Source organism: Cololabis saira, chromosome 19 (genome assembly GCF_033807715.1).
Source record: "Cololabis saira isolate AMF1-May2022 chromosome 19, fColSai1.1, whole genome shotgun sequence".
Taxonomy (NCBI): Eukaryota; Metazoa; Chordata; class Actinopteri; order Beloniformes; family Belonidae; genus Cololabis; species Cololabis saira.
This window is the reverse complement of record NC_084605.1, coordinates 2,406,503-2,430,033: the sequence shown is the minus strand read 5'-3', so window position 1 is coordinate 2,430,033 and position 23,531 is coordinate 2,406,503. Positions and strand designations below refer to the sequence as shown.

Sequence of the window (23,531 nt, the reverse complement as noted above, 5' to 3'; positions counted from 1 at the left end):
AAGTCAGAGTCGGGCGACTCCAACCGTGACGTCGACGGGCGCATGGATTTTTTGCTGGGTTAGAGGCCCTGAGGATTTGGCACCTCAGAATTCTAAGAGCTGCCAAAGAAACTTAAAAAAGTTGATGGTATGCATTTGAGGAAACTGTAGAGAGGTTTTAAAATGCCCGAGAAACTTTAAATGTTGAGGGTATTTGGCTTCGTGAAGATACTGTAAGACTCTATGTTGACATGAGCCTGAAAAATAGAAATAGAGATGGTAAGATTGTGAAATATATGTAAAAATTAAGCAGTGGCTGCTAGCCATGCTGTGAGAGAGGACGGGCTGTGATTATGTGTGTGTGCTGGTGTGTGTATGTGTGTGTGTGAGAGACAGAGAGAAAGTGAGAGATAATGTGTGTGTGTGTGTGTGTGTGTGTGTGTGTGTGTGTGTGTGTGACGGGCTGTGATTATGTGTGTGTGCTGTCTGTGTACTGTTATGTGCATTCATGAGATTTTGTGAACAGCTGAAATATATTCTGTTATTTTAAGAGAAAGAAAAGTATGATTTAATTGACTTCGTAGTTGGCTTTAAAATGGGAAATTGAATAAAGACAGAAAAGGTAAAAGAGAGATTCTGGAAGTTGCAGGTTCAGATGACAAGGTCGTAAAAGTCCACTCCTCTCCTCCTCTGTTTTAGAAAAAGGGGAGGGGTTGGTTGGGCCTTTTTTTGTAGCAACCAGAACAGTAAGGCTTTAAAAATAGAAGATTATTTAGAATAGATGGATCATTTTAGAATATATTTGGATATTATAAGATAATATGTTAAGAAGTAAAAGGTTTAAATTCATATGAGCCTCTCTCTGTTGACTTGGTTAAAATAATATGAACAATGAGCTTCTTTAAATGATACATTCTGTGTCTATAAAGGAGACTTTTTATCTGTTAAAAATACATGAACTTCAGCTTCTCTGTTGACATTTTTTAAGATAACATTAACAATGAGCTTCTTTAAATGATGCATTCTGTGTCTAATAAAGAAGACTTTTTTATTTGATAAAACATACATGAGCTTCAAGAAGAGGACTTTTTGGGAGTTTGTTTGTTTAGGTCAAGAATGTTTGTCTGTGTACTGGAGCAAACCCCCTCAGCGAAATATGGTGAATTGGTTAGGGGCGGCTCACATTCCTTAAGTTTCAAGTGAGGGAATAATAATATTAATGTCTTAGTTGATATAAAGTGTTGATGAATACAGATTTTGGAACCTGTGATAATAGGGATGTTGTAATTCTGTCTGTAATTTGTATAGTTGAGGTTACTCTCATTTTTGGGAAGAGGAAGTGCTTTTGCAATTTTCATTTTATTTAGGAAAAGGACCAGATTGAAATGATAAATTACAGATATGGGTTAGAGGTTTTACAATGTTATTTAGGAGTTTTCTTCAGTTATTAATATTAGGACAGTCAGTGGATAATTTACTTTTACATTTTTGAACAGGGTTTGTCACTTTCTGTTTACTGTATCTGTTGCTGAGAGAGGAAAAAATATATATGAGTATGCCTTCTCTATAATAGTTTGCTTCATGTTCTGATTCACACCATTATCCTTGTTTAATTACCGGTAGGTTGTTCAGGATACCCCAAGTTCCTTTTATATTATGTTTATTTTCATGTAATAACTTTTTATAATATAGCTTTAGGTTAGGTCTTATTATATCTCTAAGTACATTTTGGTAGATTTTATATCTTTGTTCGGTTTCCTTGGTTTTAACCTTAAAGAAAATATATAAAGATTATTTTCTTTTTATAAGCATTTGTTAGTCCTCCATTAGTGAACCAAGGACTTTTTAAATAAATTCGGATTAATTTGAACAAGAAAAAGGAGACTAGGGAATTTAAAGGGGGGAAGACTGAAACGCAACCTGGAAAACAGGGGGGGTCGAAAAAGATAAGATAGGACAAGAATGTAGGAGTATTGACGGACCAGTCGTAAAAAGCTAAATTACTCCCTTTCTCCACTAAACCATGTCGTAAACATGTCGGGTGAAACAGAAACAAAAAAAAAGGGAACTTTCGGAGTGGCAGGCGCAGGGTCAGGTGGCTGAGGTCAGACCAAGAGGCACTGTTAGTAAATCAGGCATTAAACACACACAAATTGTATGAACCACCTTGAGCACCAAACCCCCACTACCATTACGCACACAGAGGGATGGGTGGACGAAGGGGGAGGCCCGGGGGTGGACGAGGGGGTTGCCATAGAGGCCCAGGAAAGACACGCCCCACAAAGAGACACCAGGGGACTGGCTGCTTTGGAGGAAAGACAGACTTTAGCATTCACATGCCCCCTCAGGATGAGGGCGGGACGCAAACCCTTAGACATTTTTTCTCGTGTCACACAAGCTCCCTGTGAACTGATGGGAAGAGAGATACTATGACGATTCACTGTGGTCCCGATGGTTTGACGCTTACCTTTCTGGACGGAGGTACACAACAATGCGTGGGTTTTCCATCCAGCGGGCAGATCATGTTATCTCCTCAGCCAGGTCTGGCTGCAGCAATACAGTATGTTGGACTTTGTTTGAACCAGAAACATCGGTTACTCCTGGCCCGATATACGGTCTATCAACAGTGGCGCCCCTGAGTCGACACCTGGTGTCCTTATGCTGGTTCCCCCAATCCTTTAGATCTCACATTATTTTACGATACACCTAATGGTAACATGATGCCTTGCACTCACATTATTGACACGACTAAGGTGGTATGAACTGACGGATGAGGCTGCCCTCATGTATCATTGGCTTTGCGCCCAGGCCATCAGGCTAAGGATTTAATGCCTCCAAATAAAAATTATAATCACCACCCAATAGTTGTACGACATGGTGAAACAACTAGGCGTTAGGATTTAGATTTTTCTGTAACAGGATCATCAACAAGTGACCCTGTTTCAGAAAAGGGGGAGTAAGGTTGGTAATTATGTATGACGTGTAAACACGACCCTACATGTACACAGCATGTAGCAGCTATGGCGAAATTAATGAATCAAAAAGAAATTAATCAAAAGAAATTAAGAAAATGAAGCACCAAATATTTCGTACACACGTGAAGGATATCACAGGGGGAAAACCACACAAGTGCATGCAAAGAATCGTTCGTGACGACAAAGTCAGGGAAGACTTAGTGAAAACACCATTTGACAAAGCGATTAATTTGTTTGTAGACGGATACTGTTTTAAATACTGGAACGAAGGGTTACAATCAGCATATGCGATAGTATACGAGGAAGACGAAACATGGGTAACAGTAGATGCTAGAAGGATTGAAGGAATTAGAATCTGAATTAGAATCAGATTTATTAGTCAAGTTTGAATATTGCCCAAGGAATTTGACTCTGGTTATTTCGCTTTCCACTCAGATTTAAAAGTAGCAACAGTAAATAATAAATGTACGGTAGATAAAAGTGTGGCACGTATTAAAATATATACGATTAAAAAAGTGAAAGGTGTAACAGTATAGAGGTAGACATGGTAAAGACAGCTCTTAATAAGAAATATAAATAAGTGGCCTTGGGAAACGGAGATTGGAATGAGTAGAGTTAAACCTGAGACAACCTGATATATTGTACAAGCATTATGGGAGTAGTTTTATATTCTTTAAGGTAAAGAATACCAGAATGGGCAAACAGATGGCGATTAGATGAATTAAATTCAGTCCAGGAATGGCACGAGTAATTTTTCTTTTTTTGTAAAAGGTCAAATTTTTTAGATAGCTGGGATAAGTATTACAGTAAATAATAATACAGGAATTTAGATGTTGTCCAAACAAAGGTTTATAAAGTATAAGAAGAGCAGAGCGTGGAAGCAGGTGTCTCGGTTTGAAAAGCAGACCAACATGTTTTAGATTCTTAGATATTTAGTTTTGCAAAATTGATCTATATGACGATTAGAGTTTAGACAGTCATCAATGAGGACTCCAAGGAACTAGAGTTTACTTTCTTTATTTCTTTATCATTTATTTTGATCTGAAAGGCCAGATTTTCCATATTCTTTTGTTCTTTATTGAAACTTAATGATATATAATTTGTTTTCTTAATATTAAGAGAGGTTTTGTTCATTTTTGATCCAAATATCCACCTTAGAAAGCACATTGTTAAGGAGATTTTGAATTTCATGGATGTTGTTATGTGATACAAGAAAGGTTGTTTCACTTGGTATTCCCAGAAAACATGCCAGTGTTTAGCCCCCTGGGGCAGATCATTTTCAACTTTATTCTGTACGAAGATATGTCTTTATGTAACATTCAACAGTGAACTACGGAGGAGCTTAATAAGAAGGAATATGTTCTTCAGTTATTGAAATAATTCATTTGATCATCAACCAGTATTTTGGGGCAAATATGCCGTAGTTTCATGTGAGTGAATGATTTTTACTTTTTGTTACGTAGAAATGTCACTTTTCCATAAAGGAAATGTTAATCGTGTGGACAATCCTAAGTACCCCCTGATCGTGTAAAGGATTTAACAGAGTAATTTGCATGTCTGGATTCTTTAAGTGGGTGTACATAAAGTGCCCAAAGGGAAAGAAATCAGTAATGTTCATAAAGAAACAATTATTGCTCCACACATATCTGTATGAAATTGTAGGATAATGTATTGAATCATCTGGAGTTGAGAGTTGCGTAGTGGGTGAGATCAGGAAGGCGTTTGGGAAACGCTGGATGGGACATGCGAATATGAAGACTAAATTGGCAAAAATCTGTGCACAGACCAAAATGACATGGGTGGACGCGAAGGAGACTGACGAATAACAATTTGGTCAGAAAGCTCACTTCTCCGAACTGCAAAGTTTGGTATCTGCTTACTCCAAACAGGTCGGAGACGGACGGACGGACAGACACGGACCTCACAGACAGAATGGGTTCCCCTGTGAGTCATCAAGAGACAGTGGTCGGAGCCGAGGTGGACAGGACCCAGAAAGGACCTCCCACGTCATCCGACTCCACAGGAAAGGTGACAGCAGCAGCAGAAAGGATCTGGCACAGCAGCGTTCATAAAGGCCTTAGCTCTCAAGAAAGGGGCAGAATAATCCCCTGAGCAGGGTCCACCGGGTGATCAGAGTAGTCTACCTCTGACTCTTGAAGAGGAAGAATAAAGAAGAAAGAAGATACATAGGGTGATCTCTAATTAGAGATCAAAAGGGAGATTGTTATAAAGAATAATTTAAAATCAAACTGAATATGTAAACTCCATGTGCTGTTAACTAAATGTTTCTCTATGTGAAACTGATGTGCATTCCTCTGACTTTCACTGAAAGGTACCATGCTGTACCAGATACAGATAAGAGGGGCCCCAAGCCATAAACTTGGGCCACACCCCTCTCCCCTTTTCTCTAAGAGCAATAAAACTTGTTCTCAGGACAGGAAGGGGCAGATATCAGCAGGACAATTGTACAAGCAGGCTGCAAGAGCTCTGCTCTGCTGTATCTCCCTCCCTCATGAGGCCTTCTTTAATTCTATCCCAGTCTTTTGTGTCTTTATTTACCTTTTCCAGCTCGATCAAAGAACCCGGGGTGATTAATTCGATCACAACACATCTGGTGGTGATATGTAGTAACTGAACAAAGTGTAAAGTTAGAAGAATTACATTAAAAAATTACTTACTTATTACTTTTAATTCTTTCAAAATAAAAACAAAAACAAGAGCACGACGCTAACGAGTCTCTTTCTAGGGGAACTAGTGCAAAAACAATCTTCATCTGTCCCTGGACATTAATTCATGTAATTGCAGTCTGTAATTGATGAATACTTCTGTAATTAAGATGAATTACACACGATAATGTGGTTAAATGGAACAAACGTGTAGTTTCTAGTGTAAAGGGCAGTGTGTATTATGCTTACTTTACTATTTTATTATGTTATTTTACTTCTGTTATTATTATGACTCAGTCCACTTATAAGCTGCACCAAGACCTGAATCTGCCTTTCGTTTATCCTGAAAATGGGTCGAATGACAATAAAGAAGTCTGAGTCTGAATTTTGCTTGGAAAAACAAACTAACAACGTTTTAATGGCTGAACACCACATGAAAATTAAAAAAAAAATCACAAGAAAAGTTAGAAGTTGGTTTGATCTATTAAACGGCACTAATGAAGAAGATAATCGGGAGATATAAAACGTTAAACACTCAGCAAAGGAGGATGTTGCAGATGTGGCGCCATCCTTGGCTGCCTGAGACTGAAGTGTCATGTGACCGACGGACCATGATTTGATTGGTTGGATGCCAGTTTGACGTCATCCTGGTTGACTAGTTATCCTAGTGGCCCGGATGTTAAAAGGAACCCTGGCTATTAAGACATGTAGTCCCTAATTAGCCACAATTGTTCTCTTATACTAAAATATGTTGTTAGAAACACATAAAATAATCTAATTGCTTTAAAAATCTACAATGTTTATCACATATTTTGACCATGTTTTACCTGCGCAATGCATTCTGGGGGCGATGACGTAGAGCGGTGGCTCTGGGAAGATAAGCCACGTTAGTTTAACTGGGACAGGTATCTAAAACATAGATGAGCAGCACTCTCCCGGCCGTGGAGGCTGACGAGGGAGCCCCTAGGACGTCTCGGTTCAGGCAAACTGGATCAAAGTTCTGTGATGCACGGGAGATCTGCAAAAATTATCAATGTCGTACGCATCTTACCAGTGCATTAGGCTCCTGCGTAGACGGCGTAGCCTCCGGCGTAGACGGCGTAGCCTACGGCGTAGACGGCGTAGCCGGGGTTTTAGAGCCTGCAGCGCACCGCCATCCGCTCTCCGCTCTCGCCGCTCTGGCCGGGATGGAGACGCCACTCGGCAGGAGGCACGTTTGGGTGGGCATAACCCACCCCTGCCCCCCCTAAAACCGGCTTCGGTGCTGGGTGATGACAGACCAGAGGCTGAGGGGACTGGCCCGGGACTTTGACGAAACGGGAGGCGCAGACTTCGCTTCTAATAGGCAAGAACATCTTTATTTAATTTAATGACATCAGATCTGGCTGGGGTTTTTATTGTAGCATCGGTTATCTGCTAGTTGAAACGTGTGGTCTGTTAGTCTATCTGAGTTTTATGGTGTTTTTATAGTTCATGCTGTATGATGCTGTATGATGCTGTACTTTTTTTTTTTTTTTTTTTTTTTACTTTTTTGTAGGTGCGCCGTCACCTTAATGTTTAGTTGTGTTTTGATCTGTGTTTCTGGTGCGCCGCCACCTGTTTAGCTGTGTTTTCATCTGTTTCTGGGTGTCAAACAGTGGACGGGGGTTAGCAGGAGCCACCGTGTGACGTGACTACCCAGAATGTAAAAAACAATGGCGACCTACATGTTAAATTATATTTTCAAATTTTATAAAAACGAAGACATCAAAAAGGTTTTTTATATCACATTGTTATAATTGATACCAACATTTATCTTTTAAGACCTACATGTCTTAATAGCCAGGGTTCCTTTTAAGAGGGATTTTCTGACAGTGAACTTTAACCTCTGAATTCGGCCCGTTTAACTTGGACAATCTGAATTATTTTACTTTGAATGTCTCATCTTCAACTCTTGAAATTTAAAACACTGAAGAAATAGTGGAGAAAATAAAGTTTTGAAAATTGAAGAATTTAATTCAGGTACAGAAAAATGTATATCAATTAATTCAATACATTATTGTACATTCATTATAGTTCGGTGTAAAATCAACCAGGCTGACCCCCGGGACCCTGAACATAAAGAAGCAGTTCTAGATGATGGATGGATCATTTTATTCATACAATAAACTCACATAGAAACACACTGTGAGGGACTGGAGCGGCCTCCCCCGGCCTCACAGCAAGCTACCTCCACTCAGCGCCCAAAAGGGCTGAATGTGGCTTCTTTAAATACTGCACAGCCTGACAAACTTAATTGGGGCAAACCATTATTTGAGGGGAACACCAACAACATAACAGTCCCCAACTGCTGTACAACCTCACCCAAAATATAATATAATCAACAATAATAATTATACTTTAAACACTTTATATAATGCCCCCACATCTAATACAATTTAATATAATTATTAGTACAAACATAAACATACAAAAAAAAAACATCCAGGGCCCGGGTGGCCATAGCCCATGGTTGCCCAGGAGTGGGCAACCATGGGCTATGGCCAAACGGGCCTATGGCCACCCGGCTTGATAAAGCCCGGCCCTGCAGCGGCGCTGCCACTGCGGAGCAGGGGGGGACGTGCAGGTGAATGTGTGCATATATGCAAGTGTCTGAATGTTTGAGAGTCCGTGTGCTATATTGGCGTTGTCAACTGTGGATGGATGAAAATGAGACGGGCAGTGGGCACCTCACTACCCGCCAGGATGAATGTGGAGAGAACTGATTCAGGTGAGTTGTAGGTGTGGTGAAAGTGAGTCGGAACGCTCCGCGCTCCCGCGCCGGCACACGCCACTCACATATTTACAAAGTCCGGTGACGGTGAGAAGGGGAGGGGTTGCTCACATTCTCACATACACCCTTTACCATGACAGAGAACTGACAGTCCAGTAGTGATGTCACGGCTGGAATAGGAAGTGGTGAGAATAAAGACCAGGATGAACCCTGGCTGCACAGCAACCTTGTGCTCAGATCTGTCTGGAAACAGACGGAAGAACAACATGTGGATCCTGGAAAAACGGCAGCTTCACCTTTAAAGGACCGGAAGAGGAAGAAGTTTCCAAGGAATCATTCAGAACAGTTTCACCATTCAGGTGTTCTGGTGGGAACAGAGACAGACATGTACAGACTCAACTATCTGTCCAACAGAGACAGTTTCTCTGACAGGAGAAGACTGAACTCAACACAGAGACACTGAAGAACCAGAACCAGACCCAGAACCAGGCCAGAGCCTGAAGCCGGCATAGAGAGGTTCAGTAAATGTGGTGTTGAAGGTGTGGAGGAGGATCAGTCTGTCAGAGGAGATGCTGTAGAAGGAAAGAATTCCAGCAGGAACATCCACGTACACTGCTAATCTGTCAGAGACTGAGGAAGGGGGGGAGGAAGGTGTGTATCCGTTATTGTGACAGACGCGGTACCGACCATTACCAAAACAGTCCAGACTCCAGGAATGATCGTTCCATCCAAACCTACAGTCAGCAGACTTTCCTTTCCTGCTGATTATTTCGTAACTCACTGATATATAAACTGCTTCTCTCTTCTGGACCTCCCAATAACAGCGACCTGTCAGAACTTCTCTACACAGCAGCTGATGATAGACATCAAACCTGTCTGGATGATTAGGATATGACTGATCCTCCTTCACAAACATCATCTTCCTGTTGTTGTCAGACAGTTGGATGTTGTTGTGGACTGTGTTTGTGTCGACGGTGAGTTGACAGGAATCTGATGGAGAGAACAAACAACCCAGCTGCAGTTATTATTGATCAGTTATTGATCACTGATGGACTCATGAACGAGTGATGTGTCAGTGTGAAGATGGTTGTACGTGTGAATGAAATAGAAACAAACTTACACTTCCTCAGACCTCCTGGTGTCAGAAATCGTTGTCCAGCAGGCTTCACCCTGGAAGGAGGAGGAGGATCAGACCAGCTCAGTCTCTCTCAGGGGTGGGATGTTATTTAGAGGACCAGGGTCCTCTAAATAACATCCCACCGTCCTACCTCCCAACGTCCCAACGTCCTACCTGAGAGTGTCCTACCTGAGTGTGTCCTACCTGAGAGTGTCCTACCTGAGAGTGTCCTACCTGAGAGTGTCCTACCTGAGTGTGTCCTACCTGAGAGTGTCCTACCTGAGACTGTCCTACCTGAGAGTATCCAGTCTCCAGTGGGGATCATTCAGTCCAGACTGAAGCTCCCATGCTGACTCTCCTGGGTGGTTGTAGCTCAGGTCCAGCTCTCTCAGGTGGGAGGGGTTGGAGGTCAGAGCTGAGACCAGAGAAGCACTTCCTTCCTCTGAGATCAGACAGCCTGACAGCCTGCAGACACACAACACATATACAGAGACTCTGAGAGAACTGCTCTGACACTAAAGCTGACTCTGTCCTCGTGTTCACCTGATGATGGAGCTGAAGGAGAAGTCAGAGGATCAGCAGAAACACATCAACAATCTTCAATATCAACCGCAGTTCCAACGGTCACCAGTTGAACACTTGGTGGATTCTGACCTGAGAGACTCCAGGTGACAGTGTGGACTCTCCAGTCCAGGACACAGCTTCTCCAGTCCAGAATCCTGCAGGTCGTTGTTGCTCAGGTCCAGTTCTGTCAGACTGGAGGACTGAGAGCTGAGAACTGAGGACAGAAGTGGACAGATGTTCTCTGAGAGGTTACAGCCACTCAACCTGCAGAGGAGATTAAAGAGAGATCATTAGGTCATTTAAAAGTTGATTATGTCATTTAACAAAGATATACCTGTAAATGATATATCAATGAATACTGATCAATTCAACTATTAATCAATAAGTGTCGCTGCACTACAGTCTTGATCAAAGCTGCATTTCTCTACTCTGCATGTAAATTTTCCTGAGATGAGTCATTGAGGAGAACTGGTCCCACATCAACCTGAACTTATTTGAACAGTGAATTTAACTGGTTTCCTCCAAGAACATGTGATGGTAACTAAAACAGATCTGTCCGTGTTCGTCCTTACACAGCTTTCTTGGAGGCTTTGACCACCGGCAGCAGCCTCCGTAGTGCCTCCTCTGAAGCTGAGAACTTCTTCAGGTCAAACACCTCCAGATCTCCTGATGACAGTAAGATGAAGGCCAGAGCCGACCACTGAGCAGGAGACAGTTCATCTGTGGAGAGACGTCCAGACCTCAGGGACCGTTGGACCTCCTCCACCAGAGAACCATCGTTCAGTTCATTCAGACAGTGGAACAGGTTGATGCTTCTCTCTGCAGACAGACCCTCACTGATCTTCTCCTTGATGTATTTAACTGTTTCCTGATTGTTCTGTGAACTTCTTTGTTTTGGTTCCAACAGACCTCGTAGGAGGTTCTGATTGGTCTCCAGTGAAAGACCCAGGAGAAAGCGCAGGAACAAGTCCAGGTGTCCGTTGGGACTCTGTAAGGCCTTGTCCACAGCACTCTGATAGAGGTCAGTCTCTGTGTTTCTCTGTTCCTCCAGCAGGTTGACTCCAGACTTGATGAAGGTCAGATGGACATGAAGAGCAGCCAGAAACTCCTGGACACTCAGATGGATGAAGCAGAAGACCTGGTCCTGGACAAGGCCACTCTCCTCCCTAAAGATCTGGGTGAACACTCCTGAGTACCATGAAGCCTCTCTGACATCGATACCACACTCTCTCAGGTCTGTTTCATAGAAGATCAGGTTTCCTTTCTGCAGCTGCTCAAAAGCCAGTTTTCCCAGAGACTTGATCATCTTCCTGCTCTCTGGACTCCAGTGTGGATCCGTCTCAGCTCCTCCGTCATACTTGACCTTTTTCAGTTTGGCCTGGACCACCAGGAAGTGGATGTACATCTCAGTCAGGGTCTTGGGCAGCTCCCCTCCCTCTCTGGTTTCCAGGACATTCTCCAGGACATTCTCCAGAACGTTCTCCAGGACCGTAGCAGTGATCCAGCAGAAGACTGGGATGTGGCACATGATGTGGAGGCTCCGTGATGTCTTGATGTGGGAGATGATCGTGCTGGTCTGCTTCTTGTTTTTGATCTTCTTCCTGAAGTATTTCTCCTTCTGTGGGTCAGTGAACCCTCTGACTTCTGTCACCATGGAGACACAGTCAGGAGGGATCTGATTGGCTGCTGCGGGTCGTGTGGTGATCCAGAGACGAGCAGAAGGAAGCAGGTTCCCCCTGATGAGGTTTGTCAGCAGCACGTCCAGTGAGGTGGACTCTGTAACATCAGTCAGGTCCTTATTGTTGTGGAAGTTCAGAGGAAGTCGACTTTCATCCAGACCGTCAAAGATGAACACGACCTGGAACTCTTCAAAGCTGCAGATTCCTTTGGTTTCCGAGAAGAAGTGATGAACTAGTTCCAGCAAGCTGAACTTCTCCTCTCTCAGCACATTCAGCTGTCTGAAGGTGAATGGAAGCAGGAACTGGATGTCCTGGTTGGTTCTGCCTTTAGCCCAGTCCAGACTAAACTTCTGGGTTAGGACTGTTTTCCCGATGCCGGCCACTCCCTTCGTCATCACCGTTCTGATTGGTCCTCCTCTTCCAGGTGGGCGTTTAAAGATGTCTTCCTGTCTGATGGTTGTTTCTGCTCCGTCTGGTTTCCTGGAAGCTGCTTCAATCTGTCTGACTTCATGTTCTTCGTTGACCTCTCCGGTCCCTCCCTCTGTGATGTAGAGTTCTGTGTAGATCTGCTTTAGAAGGGTTGGGTTTCCTGCTTTACCAAGCCCCTCAAACACACACCGGGACTTCTTCTTCAGCCTAGACTTCAGCTGCTTTTTACAAACTTCAGCAAAAGTACCTTAATAAAAGTGGAAAAAAAGAAACCAATTAGTGTTTTATGAAGTTCAACTAAATTCTCCTAAAGAATCAGGATGTGAACCGACACTGATCAACTCTAACGTTACGATGAGCTGTACTATACGTGTGTATGAATGTGTATGAATGTTGGTGGTGGTGGCAGGAGATTGGAACTTGGTTCAGAACGTGGGTCTCGACAGATCATCACCCACACAAACTACTCTCTCTAAATCAGCCAATGTAGTTTTACACTACGCATCACAATTAGGCCTCTCAGACCCCTGGAGATTTACTAACCCACAAAGTAAAGCTTTTTCTTTCTTCTCACACAGACACCACACTTTCTCACGAATTGACTTTTTTTTACTGGACAACAATTTGCTACATCTAATCAACTCATGCGAATACCATCCTATAGCTGTCTCAGACCATGCTCCTACATCCGTCGACATCATTTTTTCTTCTGCTCCATCCTCCCCTCCACTCTGGAAGTTCAGTTCTGATCTACTTTCAGGTGCATTTAGAGACTTTATCTCCACGCAGATTTCCTCTTACATTGAAATAAAGGACACCTCGGACGTTGGTAGTGGTACTCTAGGGGAGGCACTTAAGGCCACTGTACGTGGGCAGGTCATTGCGTACGTTTCACATAAGAGGCGAGCAGAAAAGACTAGGCTAACAGATATTCTCAACGAACTTCGCACACTTGATGAAGCATACTCCCTTTCCCCCTCCCCCCCTCTCTATAAAAAACGCCTCTTATTACTTTCAGAGCACGACCTTCTTATGACAGGCATCGTTGAGAGACAACTGAGACAATGCAGGCAACGCTTCTTTGAACAAGGTGACAAAGCTGGGAGGCTCCTAGCTCAACAAGCTCCAGGCTAATCCCACAAATCAGATCGCCCAATGGCCAACTCACATCCAATCCTGCTGAAATTAATAGTTCTTTTTTGGAATTCTACACCAAACTCTATACTTCGGAATGTCCCTCAATCTTCACTATGACTCCCAACCCTCTTGACTTCTTAACGTACCCCAAAATTGACAAGGCCACCGCTAGTGAATTAGGCAGCCCAATCTCTACCCTTGAGATACAAAAAGCAATTAAATCTATGCAAAATGGAAAATCCCCTGGACCCGATGGCTACACTGTTGAATTTTTCAAGGCGTACTCTTCTCATTTAGCCCCGATTTTAGCCAGGATGTACAATGACTCCTTTCAGAAAGGTCAATTACCAGAAGCTCTGTCCATGGCATCTATATCCCTGCTCCTCAAGAAAGACAAAGACCCCACTTCCTGCAGCAGTTATAGACCGATTTTGTTGCTGAATGTGGACTGCAAAATACTGGCCAAAATACTGGCCCTTCGCCTTCAACGCGTATTGTCAGATATAATCTCGCCAGACCAAACAGGCTTTATGGTGGGGAGACACTCTTTTTTCAATACTAGGAGATTACTTAATATCATTTTCTCACCCTCCTCTATCACCCCTGAAATTGTAGTGACACTTGATGCTGAGAAGGCATTCGATAGGGTAGAGTGGGGCTACCTATTTTTCATTTTAGAAAAATTCGGCTTTGATTCCCAATTTATTTCCTGGATTAAATTACTTTATGCCTCTCCAACTGCCTCTGTACACACTAATGGAATTCATTCTCCGCCTTTCTCTCTCCAGCGTGGGACGCGCCAGGGCTGTCCTCTTTTGCCGCTCCTGTTCAATAAAGCCATTGAACCCCTCGCTATCTGGCTCAGAACCCATGAGGGTATTAATCGCCACGGCATGATTCATAAGCTGTCTCTTTACGCTGACGACCTGCTGCTCATGATCTCCCCATATCCTCTCTTTCCGCGATATTAGCAATTTTAGATAGGTTTGGCCGCATATCAGGCTACAAACTAAACATCCATAAGAGCAAAGTATTTTTTTTAAATGACCTGGCAAAGGCACTTCGCTTTGTTGCTCTTGTTATTGTTTTTATCATTGTCCTGTTTACAATAAACAGATTTATTGAAAAAAAAAGTTGGTGGTGGTCGGAGGGGCCGTTAGGCACGATATGGCAGCCACGCTTCTGTCAGTCTGCCCCAGGGCAGCTGTGGCTACAAATGTAGCTACCACCACCAGTGAGGATTTGGATGAATGAATAATGATTTATGTAAAGCGCTCTGGGTGCCTTGAAGGGCGCTATATAAATCTAAGTCATTATTATTATTATTATTATTATTACTGAGTAGAATCACTTTTACCACCAAAACACCTCTGAACATTCAGGACGTGGAAGTGACAACAACATCTGGAGTCCTGGAGTTTCTAGTACCAGGATGTTAGCAGTACAGCCCTGATGGGTCGTGGGTTTGTGGGTTGTTGTGTTCTTGTTATTGTTGTGGTGTCTGTGAAGTGGATTTTCCAGGTTTGGGATTTGAAAACACCAGAAGATGATCTGGTCCAATAATCTGTAGAACCATAAAGACAATCTGGAGCTCAGCAGGATTCCTGGAAGAGGAAAACCTGGACTACAATCTTCCAGTTATCTTGTGGTGTTGGTTGGTTAAACATGTTTATTGAGGTTTACTGCTTTCCTGTACACGGACGCTGCTACTGGGAGGTGCCGGGACCATGTGGGGACGACTGGTCTGCAGAAATGTTTAGCCGGGTGACAACGGTCAAAACAACCTTCATGTGGATCAAGAATGCAGATCTGATTCTACCAGAACATTGTTGGAACAACATCTTTCAGTGGGTTTAATGTTGTGCTGATCTGTGAATGTTGTTCATCTCCTGGGGCATTCTGGGTCATTTATCCAGCAGATTAAATGTTCAGAGAAATCCTCTTACTGCTCTGCAGACACTCAGCCAGCTCCTCCTGCTTCATTCTCCTCAGGAAGTTGACTGTGATCTTCACAAATGCATCTCTGCTCCTCTGCTCTTCAATCTCACCCTGCAACAGATGCTCTAGGGATTCTGGGTAATCTGGACTCAAACCCTTCTGGATCTTCTTCAGCTCGTTCTTCACAAACATTACAATGTTGTCCTCCAGCAGCTGGAACAGAAGACCACATGAAGGACACAACCAGACTGAAACCACAGAGACAAACCTCAGACCCACGTTGGACAGACTGACAGTCCACTGGTCTCCAGAGACCAGCATGAAGACAAACATCAGGTCCATGTTGGACGGACTGACAGTCCACTGGTCTCCAGAGACCAGCATGGAGACAAAAATCAGGTCCATGATGGACAGACTGACAGTCCACTGGTCTCCAGAGACCAGCATGGAGACAAACATCAGACCCATGTTGGACAGACTGACAGTCCACTGGTCTCCAGAGACCAGCATGGAGACAAACATCAGACCCATGTTGGACAGACTGACAGTCCACTGGTCTCCAGAGACCAGCATGAAGACAAACATCAGGTCCATGTTGGACGGACTGACAGTCCACTGGTCTCCAGAGACCAGCATGGAGACAAAAATCAGGTCCATGATGGACAGACTGACAGTCCACTGGTCTCCAGAGACCAGCATGGAGACAAACATCAGACCCATGTTGGACAGACTGACAGTCCACTGGTCTCCAGAGACCAGCATGGAGACAAACATCAGACCCATGTTGGACAGACTGACAGTCCACTGGTCTCCAGAGACCAGCATGGAGACAAACATCAGGTCCATGTTGGACCCATGTTATGATAGCAGGATTTTTGCTAATTGGAGTGGGGGGATTCCTGGTCTATCGTCAAATGCGTAAGTCGTCGACAGCTGTTCTGGCCCTTTCTGAACTGCCGGATGTGGCTGAGGGAATAAGCTCTGCAACCAACACTCAGACTTTAACGTTGGGGGAGCAAAACCGCAAGCTGGATGCGATTCTTGTCGCTGCCGGTGAACAGAATCGCAGGCTAGCGGCAGTCTTTGAGCTTATTGGCAAGATGGATAAGACCTTGGAGAAGTTGGAAGCTCGGCTTGGCGGGAATTGATCACAAATTCGTCTGTTTGGAGTCGCCATTGATGAACCAGAGACTTAAGGTAGACGGAAAATTACTGGAGTCTGCCTGTTTCTTTTCAATACAATTGTTGACTCTATAATCTGACCTTGACAGCTTGGCCAGCTGCTCCAGTCAATCTCCCTGGTGGAATGAAAACAAGATGCTCTGCCCCCACTAGCCCTCCCCTTCCCAGGACACCTGTGGACCTGGATCAGAACTGTACCGGGCCGTCTGATAACATCAAGGACAGCTATGGGGCGAAGTTTCACAGACTTACCGCTCACACACACACACATGCACACACCATGGAGACAAACATCAGGACAACAGATAGAGAAGCAGTTGTTGTTCATGTACAGACCTGAAAGATGGAGTCCAGCTGGGTCTGATGCTGCTGGACAGACGGACCACTGGGGGACTCTGAGATCTGCTGGTCCACTCTGTGGAGGAACCAGGAAGAATTAGCTCACATCATTTCTGCTGATCCCACTGAGAACATGTGACCTCAGTGAAAAGTTACAACAAGATCAGGAACATGGACAACTGATGGAGACATGAAGCAGCTGAGGAACTCTGGACCATCATCAGGATCAGTATGAGGAACTCTGGATCATCATCAGGATCAGTAAGAGGAACTCTGGACCATCATCAGGATCAGTAAGAGGAACTCTGGACCATCATCAGGATCAGTAAGAGGAACTCTGGACCATCATCAGGATCAGTAAGAGGAACTCTGGATCATCATCAGGACCAGTAAGAGTAACTCTGGATCATCATCAGGATCAGTAAGAGGAACTCTGGACCATCAGGATCAGTAAGAGGAACTCTGGACCATCATCAGGATCAGTAAGAGGAACTCTGGACCATCATCAGGATTAATAAGAGGAACTCTGTATCATCATCAGGAAGAGGAACTCTGGACCATCATCAGGACCAGTAAGAGGAACTCTGGACCATCATCAGGATCAGTAAGAGGAACTCTGGACCATCATCAGGATCAGTAAGAGGAACTCTGGACCATCATCAGGATCAGTAAGAGGAACTCTGGACCATCACCAGGATCAGTAAGAGGAACTCTGGACCATCATCAGGATCAGTCCTCTGGAAGGTGAGACCTCCAGAAGTGTCGACCAGAGGAAAAAGCTCCTGACAGGAGATGAAGATCTATGAGGAGGAAGCTCACATCACCATCAGGTGACAGAGGACCACAGGGGTCCAGGACTACATGATCTACTCAGGAAGAAACATGTGGACATTTCCTAACATTTAAATACATCTCACCTCTCTGAAGGAGAATGTTGGTCTCCTTTAAAGTCCATTAACCTGCCGAATGACTGGTCGCTCTTCAAGGACAAACAGCTGGGTCCAGGTTCAAGAGAGTCTTTTTTCTGATGGACACTGATAGAAGACAAAAGTTCAAAATGTAAATATTCTATTTATATGAAAAAGAAGGTTTACAGATGAAAAAATGTAGTCTATTTAAAAAGCATTACATTAAAATCATTGGCAGTGTTTGGACACACTCACCTCTTTACAGCAGAACACTGGTCTCCTTTGAATTTAATATGAAGGTCCTTTGACTTGTTGCTCTTTAAGGACACACAGCTGGGTCCAGGTCCGGGTCCAGGTCCGGGTCCAGGTCCGGGTCCGGGTCCGGGTCCAGGTCCAGGTTTAGGTTTAGGTTTAGGTTTAAGTTTAAGTTTAGGTCCGGGTCCGGGTCCGGGTCCGGGTCCGGGTCCAGGTCCAGGTTTAGGTTTAGGTTTAGGTTTAAGTTTAAGTTTAGGTCCAGGTCCGGGTCCGGGTCCAGGTCCAGGGCCAGGTCCAGGTTGATTCCTGTAATAATGGTGTTTGGTGATGTGAGTCTTGAGCTCTGACATGCAGAAGAGTCAGGGACAGTTAGAGATGCTCATCTCACCTCTGATCTTTGCTCCGACTCTCATGTTCCCCACACAGAGAGGTTTTAGAGGGAGGGACTCCGTCCTCTCCGTCCTCACACTGGTCCATTCTGCTGAATTCACGTCCACATCAGCTCACACACACACCTTCATCTGCAGAGGAAACACACATCACTGGTGTTGGACAGAGATCAGCTGATCCTGCTCTGGTTTGCTCCTCTCTTTAGTGTTAATGTCACTTGAATGCAGTCAGAAACCAGTGGGAGGTGGAGGAAGTCACTGATACAGCCGTATCTGCTGATCCGAGCTGCTCTGGAGCAGGTTTTTACTCAGTTGCTCCCTTTTCAAACATGCACAACATTGTAGAACCTTTTCAGTCTGGTTTTAGAACCCTTCACAGGACCGAAACAGCCTAACTTACGGTGACTAATGGTCTGATGCACACTTTAGATCCAGGGGAAAATGCAACCCTGATCTTATTAGATCTTAGTGCTGCATTCGACACCGTGGATCATAACATTCTTCTCACTCCCCTTGAACAGTGTTTAGGCATTAAGGGGACAGCCCTGGACTGGATCAATTCCTATCTTAAACATAGGACATTATCTGTGTCCATTGACCGTTTCTCCTCATCTATTGAATCTGCGTCCTATGGGGCCCCTCAGGGGTCCATACTAGGCCCATTGCTCTTCTGCCTCTACATGCCTCCCCTTGACGACATCATCAGAAAATACAATATCTCTTTTCATTTATATGCAGATGACTCTCAACTGTACCTCCCACTGAAATCCACCAACTCTGTACAGATATCAAAGTCTGGATGTCAAACAACTATCTCCAGTTTAATAGTGGTAAAACAGAAGTCATCATCTTTGGTCCTCCTAAATCAACAAACACTGTTGCAAGTAAACTAGCTCACCTGGACCCGCATGTTAAATCCCACGCAAGAAACCTGGGGGTTCTACTGGATTCAGGGCTAAGTCTTATCAAACAGATAAGCTCTGTGGTTAAAAACAGTTTTTATCAGCTACGTAACATCTCCCACCTGAAATCGTTTTGAACCTATAATGACTTGGAAAAAGTAATCCGTGCATTCTGATGAAGCATTGTGACAGCACATGGCCCCCCTGCAGGGACAACGACGCCTTGCAGGTTGCCCCAGTCTCATACCCCCGCTTGACCCATTGTCAATCAAGTTCCAGCTTCCTACCTCCTGCAGGGCTTTGAACTAGGACCCAACACATTTGTGTTAGCTTCAACTTCCTACCCAGCTCCCTACCCACCCCCCCTGCAGACGACACCTGGAAGTTGGTTCAAACAGACTTGAATCACGAGAACACCCTATGGGGTAATTTAGAAGTTAGTGACAGTCAGGCCAAATGCCAGATAATGGCCGGGTTTCCCAGATCAGTTAAGTAGTTCTTAACAGCGAAAGACTTCTTTCAAACCTTCTTAAGGAGCCTGTGAAAGAAAATCGCGTTTCCCAGAGTTGCTCTTAGCTTAAGAATCTCTTTCATTAAGAAGGAAAAGAAAGATGCTGCTGACCCAGTCTTTACAACCATCTTAGTGAACAAAGACTCACAGATCCAGCCCGCGTCAGGCAAATCAATATCACACCAAGCAATGACATATTAAAACAATGCACCCTGCACAAATTTTGATCTATTTTATACTTTAGATTTATATTGTTTAGCATTCATTGGTGACAGCAAAGGGAAAATAAAGAAAAATAAGGAATAACAAGTGTGTTCCTGTATATGCTTTATGCATTACGCACAAATAAAACGATCATCATGAGTATCATTTATTTGATAATTTGGCTGCTATACAGCATGTTCTCACTGCAAATCAACCGCGTCGCCGTGTGCGAAGCAGAACTGTTTTTATGAACGCATTCGTGCGTCAGCACTTCAGTCCCCTGGACGTGCTGTCGGACCGGGCTGTCCAGGCAGCCGTGACACCGATCCTCCTGCCCGAGCCCGAGCCCGAGCACCTACATGTGTGGTGACAGGGAAGCAGCAGCTGAAGAACGGGATCCTTTGATGAATCGTTCATTACAGTCTCAAATATAATCAATGGTGTCGGTTTATATTAAAGAATCTTTTTGCCCAGAAGAAAAAAGAGCGACAACAACGACCCATAACTATTTTCTTCTCTTGAAAAAACCCACCTGCACCGCGGACTTTAGGATAAAAAGACGCTACGGAGTCGGGATGCAGCGGCTCAGAAGAGCAGTGGAATACGTGCGAGGCGGGGCTGATCTCCGCAATTTGAAGCGCTCTATAGCCTAATTGTAAAAATAATTTCACTTATCACGGGTTCTTTTTGGAACATAACCCCTGCGAAAAACCAGGGATTGCTGTAATTCCACGTTGCGATTTGCGAAACTCGCCTTCTTTTGGCTCTTGACCGTCATGTTTTTGAACGCACACACAATACGTTCCCTCCCAGTCTCTGCGTGTGGGGGAAAAAAGCCTCACTGTAGCCAGAAATAACGGAGTAACGCACCGTTTGGTATCGGTAATTGCGTTACTGAATTTAAAAAGTAATGTGTTAGATAGCCTACTCTAACGCATTACTTTTTATTATTTTGCGGTATTAGTTACCGCAAAACTAACGGCGTTACTGTAACCTGTTACTAAATAACGTTAGTCCCAACACTGGTCTCCACACCCGCTGTGTCTCCAAACATCCGCAAATACAACGTTGATAAATGCAATAGTGAAAACGGTCAAGCAGCTAAATAAACTTCAGAATATTTTTTTGAGGTGAAGGATTCTGTTTTACTAGTCAGGAGGATACAATGTGGTCCAATATGCTGAATGGTCGTTAATTTAATTTCTCCTTTCGTCCATCTTTCACATTTAATCAAAACAATACATTTCCTCATTATTCTCTTACCAAGACTACTTCTTATTTAGTTCCAGTCTTGTTTTCATCATGAAAAAGGGTCATTTAATTATATTTATCATCTTAGTTTTTCATTATAACACACACAACGCACAGGCAGCAGGAATTAGTGCGTTAGGTAGCAGTGCTGCGTGTGAAAATGCGCTGATAGTGATCGGTGATCGATTTGCCTGGCATCGATTGATTTGGTTTCAGAACCGGACAGCTCCTCCAAAGAGCTTCTGAAAGAGCGGAACTAAAGGACGGTGTTAAGAAGTCATCTGGGAAACACCCGTATCTTAGGGTTCTCTCTTAGTTGAAACCTTCTTTGAACCTCTCTTAAATCCTTAAGAGAGGTTGGATCTGGGAAACCCGGCCAATGACATTTGGCCACAGATCACATCTGATTGTAAATGACTTTTTTCTCTCACTTGGTTTGTGTATTTCCTGCCTTCTGTACCTTGAAGCTTACTGTATAAAAAGTCATGACACAATCACCCAGGCTCGACACACCAACTCAGACATGATCGGTGCTGGTCCTGCTGACCGCCGGCTACTGAATAAAAACTCACTATACCACAAAGCGGACTTCTGAACTGGTTTTGATAAATTCCTCAACAATTTGGTGCTGTGACCCGGATGACAATAGACCTTTGATGGGAACTCCTTTTTCAGAACAACGGCACAACCAGTGACTTCCAGCTAAATTTTCAGAGGTAAAGGATCCACTTGCAAAATCCCAAATTATTGTTGCTGAGTTGTTGTCGAAAGTCTGTGGACTGGAGTACCAGAAAAAAGGTTCACGTCATCCTAAAATTTTAGGTAAGTCCGCTGTGTGGTTGTGAGCAAGGGGTTATTGGGAAGGTTATTGTAGAGATGTTTAGGAATGCTGACAATTTCATAACACTTGAATTTGATTGTGTTGTGAGAATGCTTTGCTTATCCTGCCTTAGAATTTGACTCGCTCTTCTAAAAAGGTTTAATATCTCGGGTAACATTAAAGAGAGAAATGGCCAGAACGCCATGGTTGGTCTGAGTACCAAAAGAATAGTCCAGTGGGACTTAAAGCATATGCAGGACTTGAGGTCCATAAGAAGTGTTGGAACACTGAGATATTTGTGAGAAATAGACGTATACTGTATGTAGAGGAACTGTTTTTTTTAATAAAAGGGGATGATTCGCTCTCCCAAATACTTGAGGTATATTTCATTTCAGTAAGAATTGACTCGCTCTCCTTACATTAACAGGAATGATTTGTATGCTCTGAAGTAGACTGATGTTTGGAAGAATTAGCAAGTGATTTGTGGGTAAAAGTAAGTGTAATTGAAAGTTTTTTGGAGGGATCTTACAGAAAGAAAAATGGAAAGTTTTTGGGAAGTTTTTCAGTAAGAGAGTCAGAGAAAGAGTTGACTGGTCCTATTAAAATACATGTATGGTAATTACAGTACCAATAGTTTTATTTGTTAGTTTTATTTGTTACTTAGTTAGTAATAAATATGGTTAAAATAACTAAAGCACTTCAAACTCCCTCAGATCTTTGGAGGGATGAAAGTAGACGCCGTAATGCAGAATCCCAAATAGCTTCGCTTACTGATCAAAATAAAAAAGCTGATGGCTCTACTAGAAGGATTTAAAAACACAACGCAGACAAAAATGAAATTAGAGAACCAGTTAAATGATAAGAGATTTTAAATAAATAAACAAAAATGGCTAGAGGAAACAGCTGTTAAACTAACTTTGCCACATGATTTGAAAAGTAAAGTACTTGATGCTTGTAGAATTCCCTTTAATCCCACAGCTGTTGCCAAAATCACACCAGAGCAAGCTCAGACCTTTTTACAATATTTATTGCCTTAACAGTTCAAAGGGAAGTAGTTGATAATCCCAGGGAGCTTTATGCTAAAATAATGTTGACAGCAAAAGAGAATTGTGGTCTGTCACGAGATCAGATTGATGGATTTCCTCCAGGGTACATGCAAAATATATATTTGCTAATTGCCCTCAACAAAGGGTAGGGCTGGATAACAAAAAAAAAAGGAATCTGAAATGTATGAAAATACTAATGCTTGCCAAAGTGTTTCCTACAACAGGTTGAGCACAAAGAGGAGGCACAGTGGAACCAGCCAATTCATTAATTCACACCAATTAACAAAAGGGTCACACGTCTCAAATAAAGAAAATGGGAACTGCTGATGAGCCCACATAATCTTTCTCCTGCCTATGGTAACTTCATCATGTAAGTGCATGGAAATCTTTCTCTGAGCCAACTATAGTGTCTATAAGCCTTTTCTGAAAGCATGTCCAACTAATCTTTAACTAGAGGTGTCAAGTAACAAAGTACAAATACTTCATTA

At 43.4% G+C, this 23,531-nt stretch overlaps 1 protein-coding gene across 2 annotated transcripts; it reads right to left on the bottom strand.

Annotated features, from left to right (window-relative positions):
* Positions 1-8,153: 8,153 nt before the first annotated feature.
* LOC133419836 (NACHT, LRR and PYD domains-containing protein 5-like) lies at positions 8,154-17,779 on the bottom strand. Of its 2 annotated transcripts, XM_061709290.1 has the most exons (8): positions 17,675-17,779; positions 16,755-16,833; positions 15,245-15,449; positions 10,626-12,408; positions 10,144-10,317; positions 9,784-9,954; positions 9,493-9,542; positions 8,154-9,362 (listed from the first exon to the last, which is right to left on the bottom strand). In XM_061709290.1, the coding sequence occupies exons 1-8, from the start codon at positions 17,710-17,712 to the stop codon at positions 8,818-8,820; spliced, it is 3,045 nt and encodes a 1,014-aa protein (XP_061565274.1). In that variant the 5' UTR covers positions 17,713-17,779; the 3' UTR covers positions 8,154-8,817. The 2 variants fall into 2 exon arrangements, with proteins under 2 accessions (XP_061565274.1, XP_061565276.1); XM_061709292.1 differs by lacking the exons at positions 8,154-9,362; positions 9,493-9,542 and adding an exon at positions 9,585-9,708.
* Between the last annotated feature and the right edge of the window lie 5,752 nt (positions 17,780-23,531).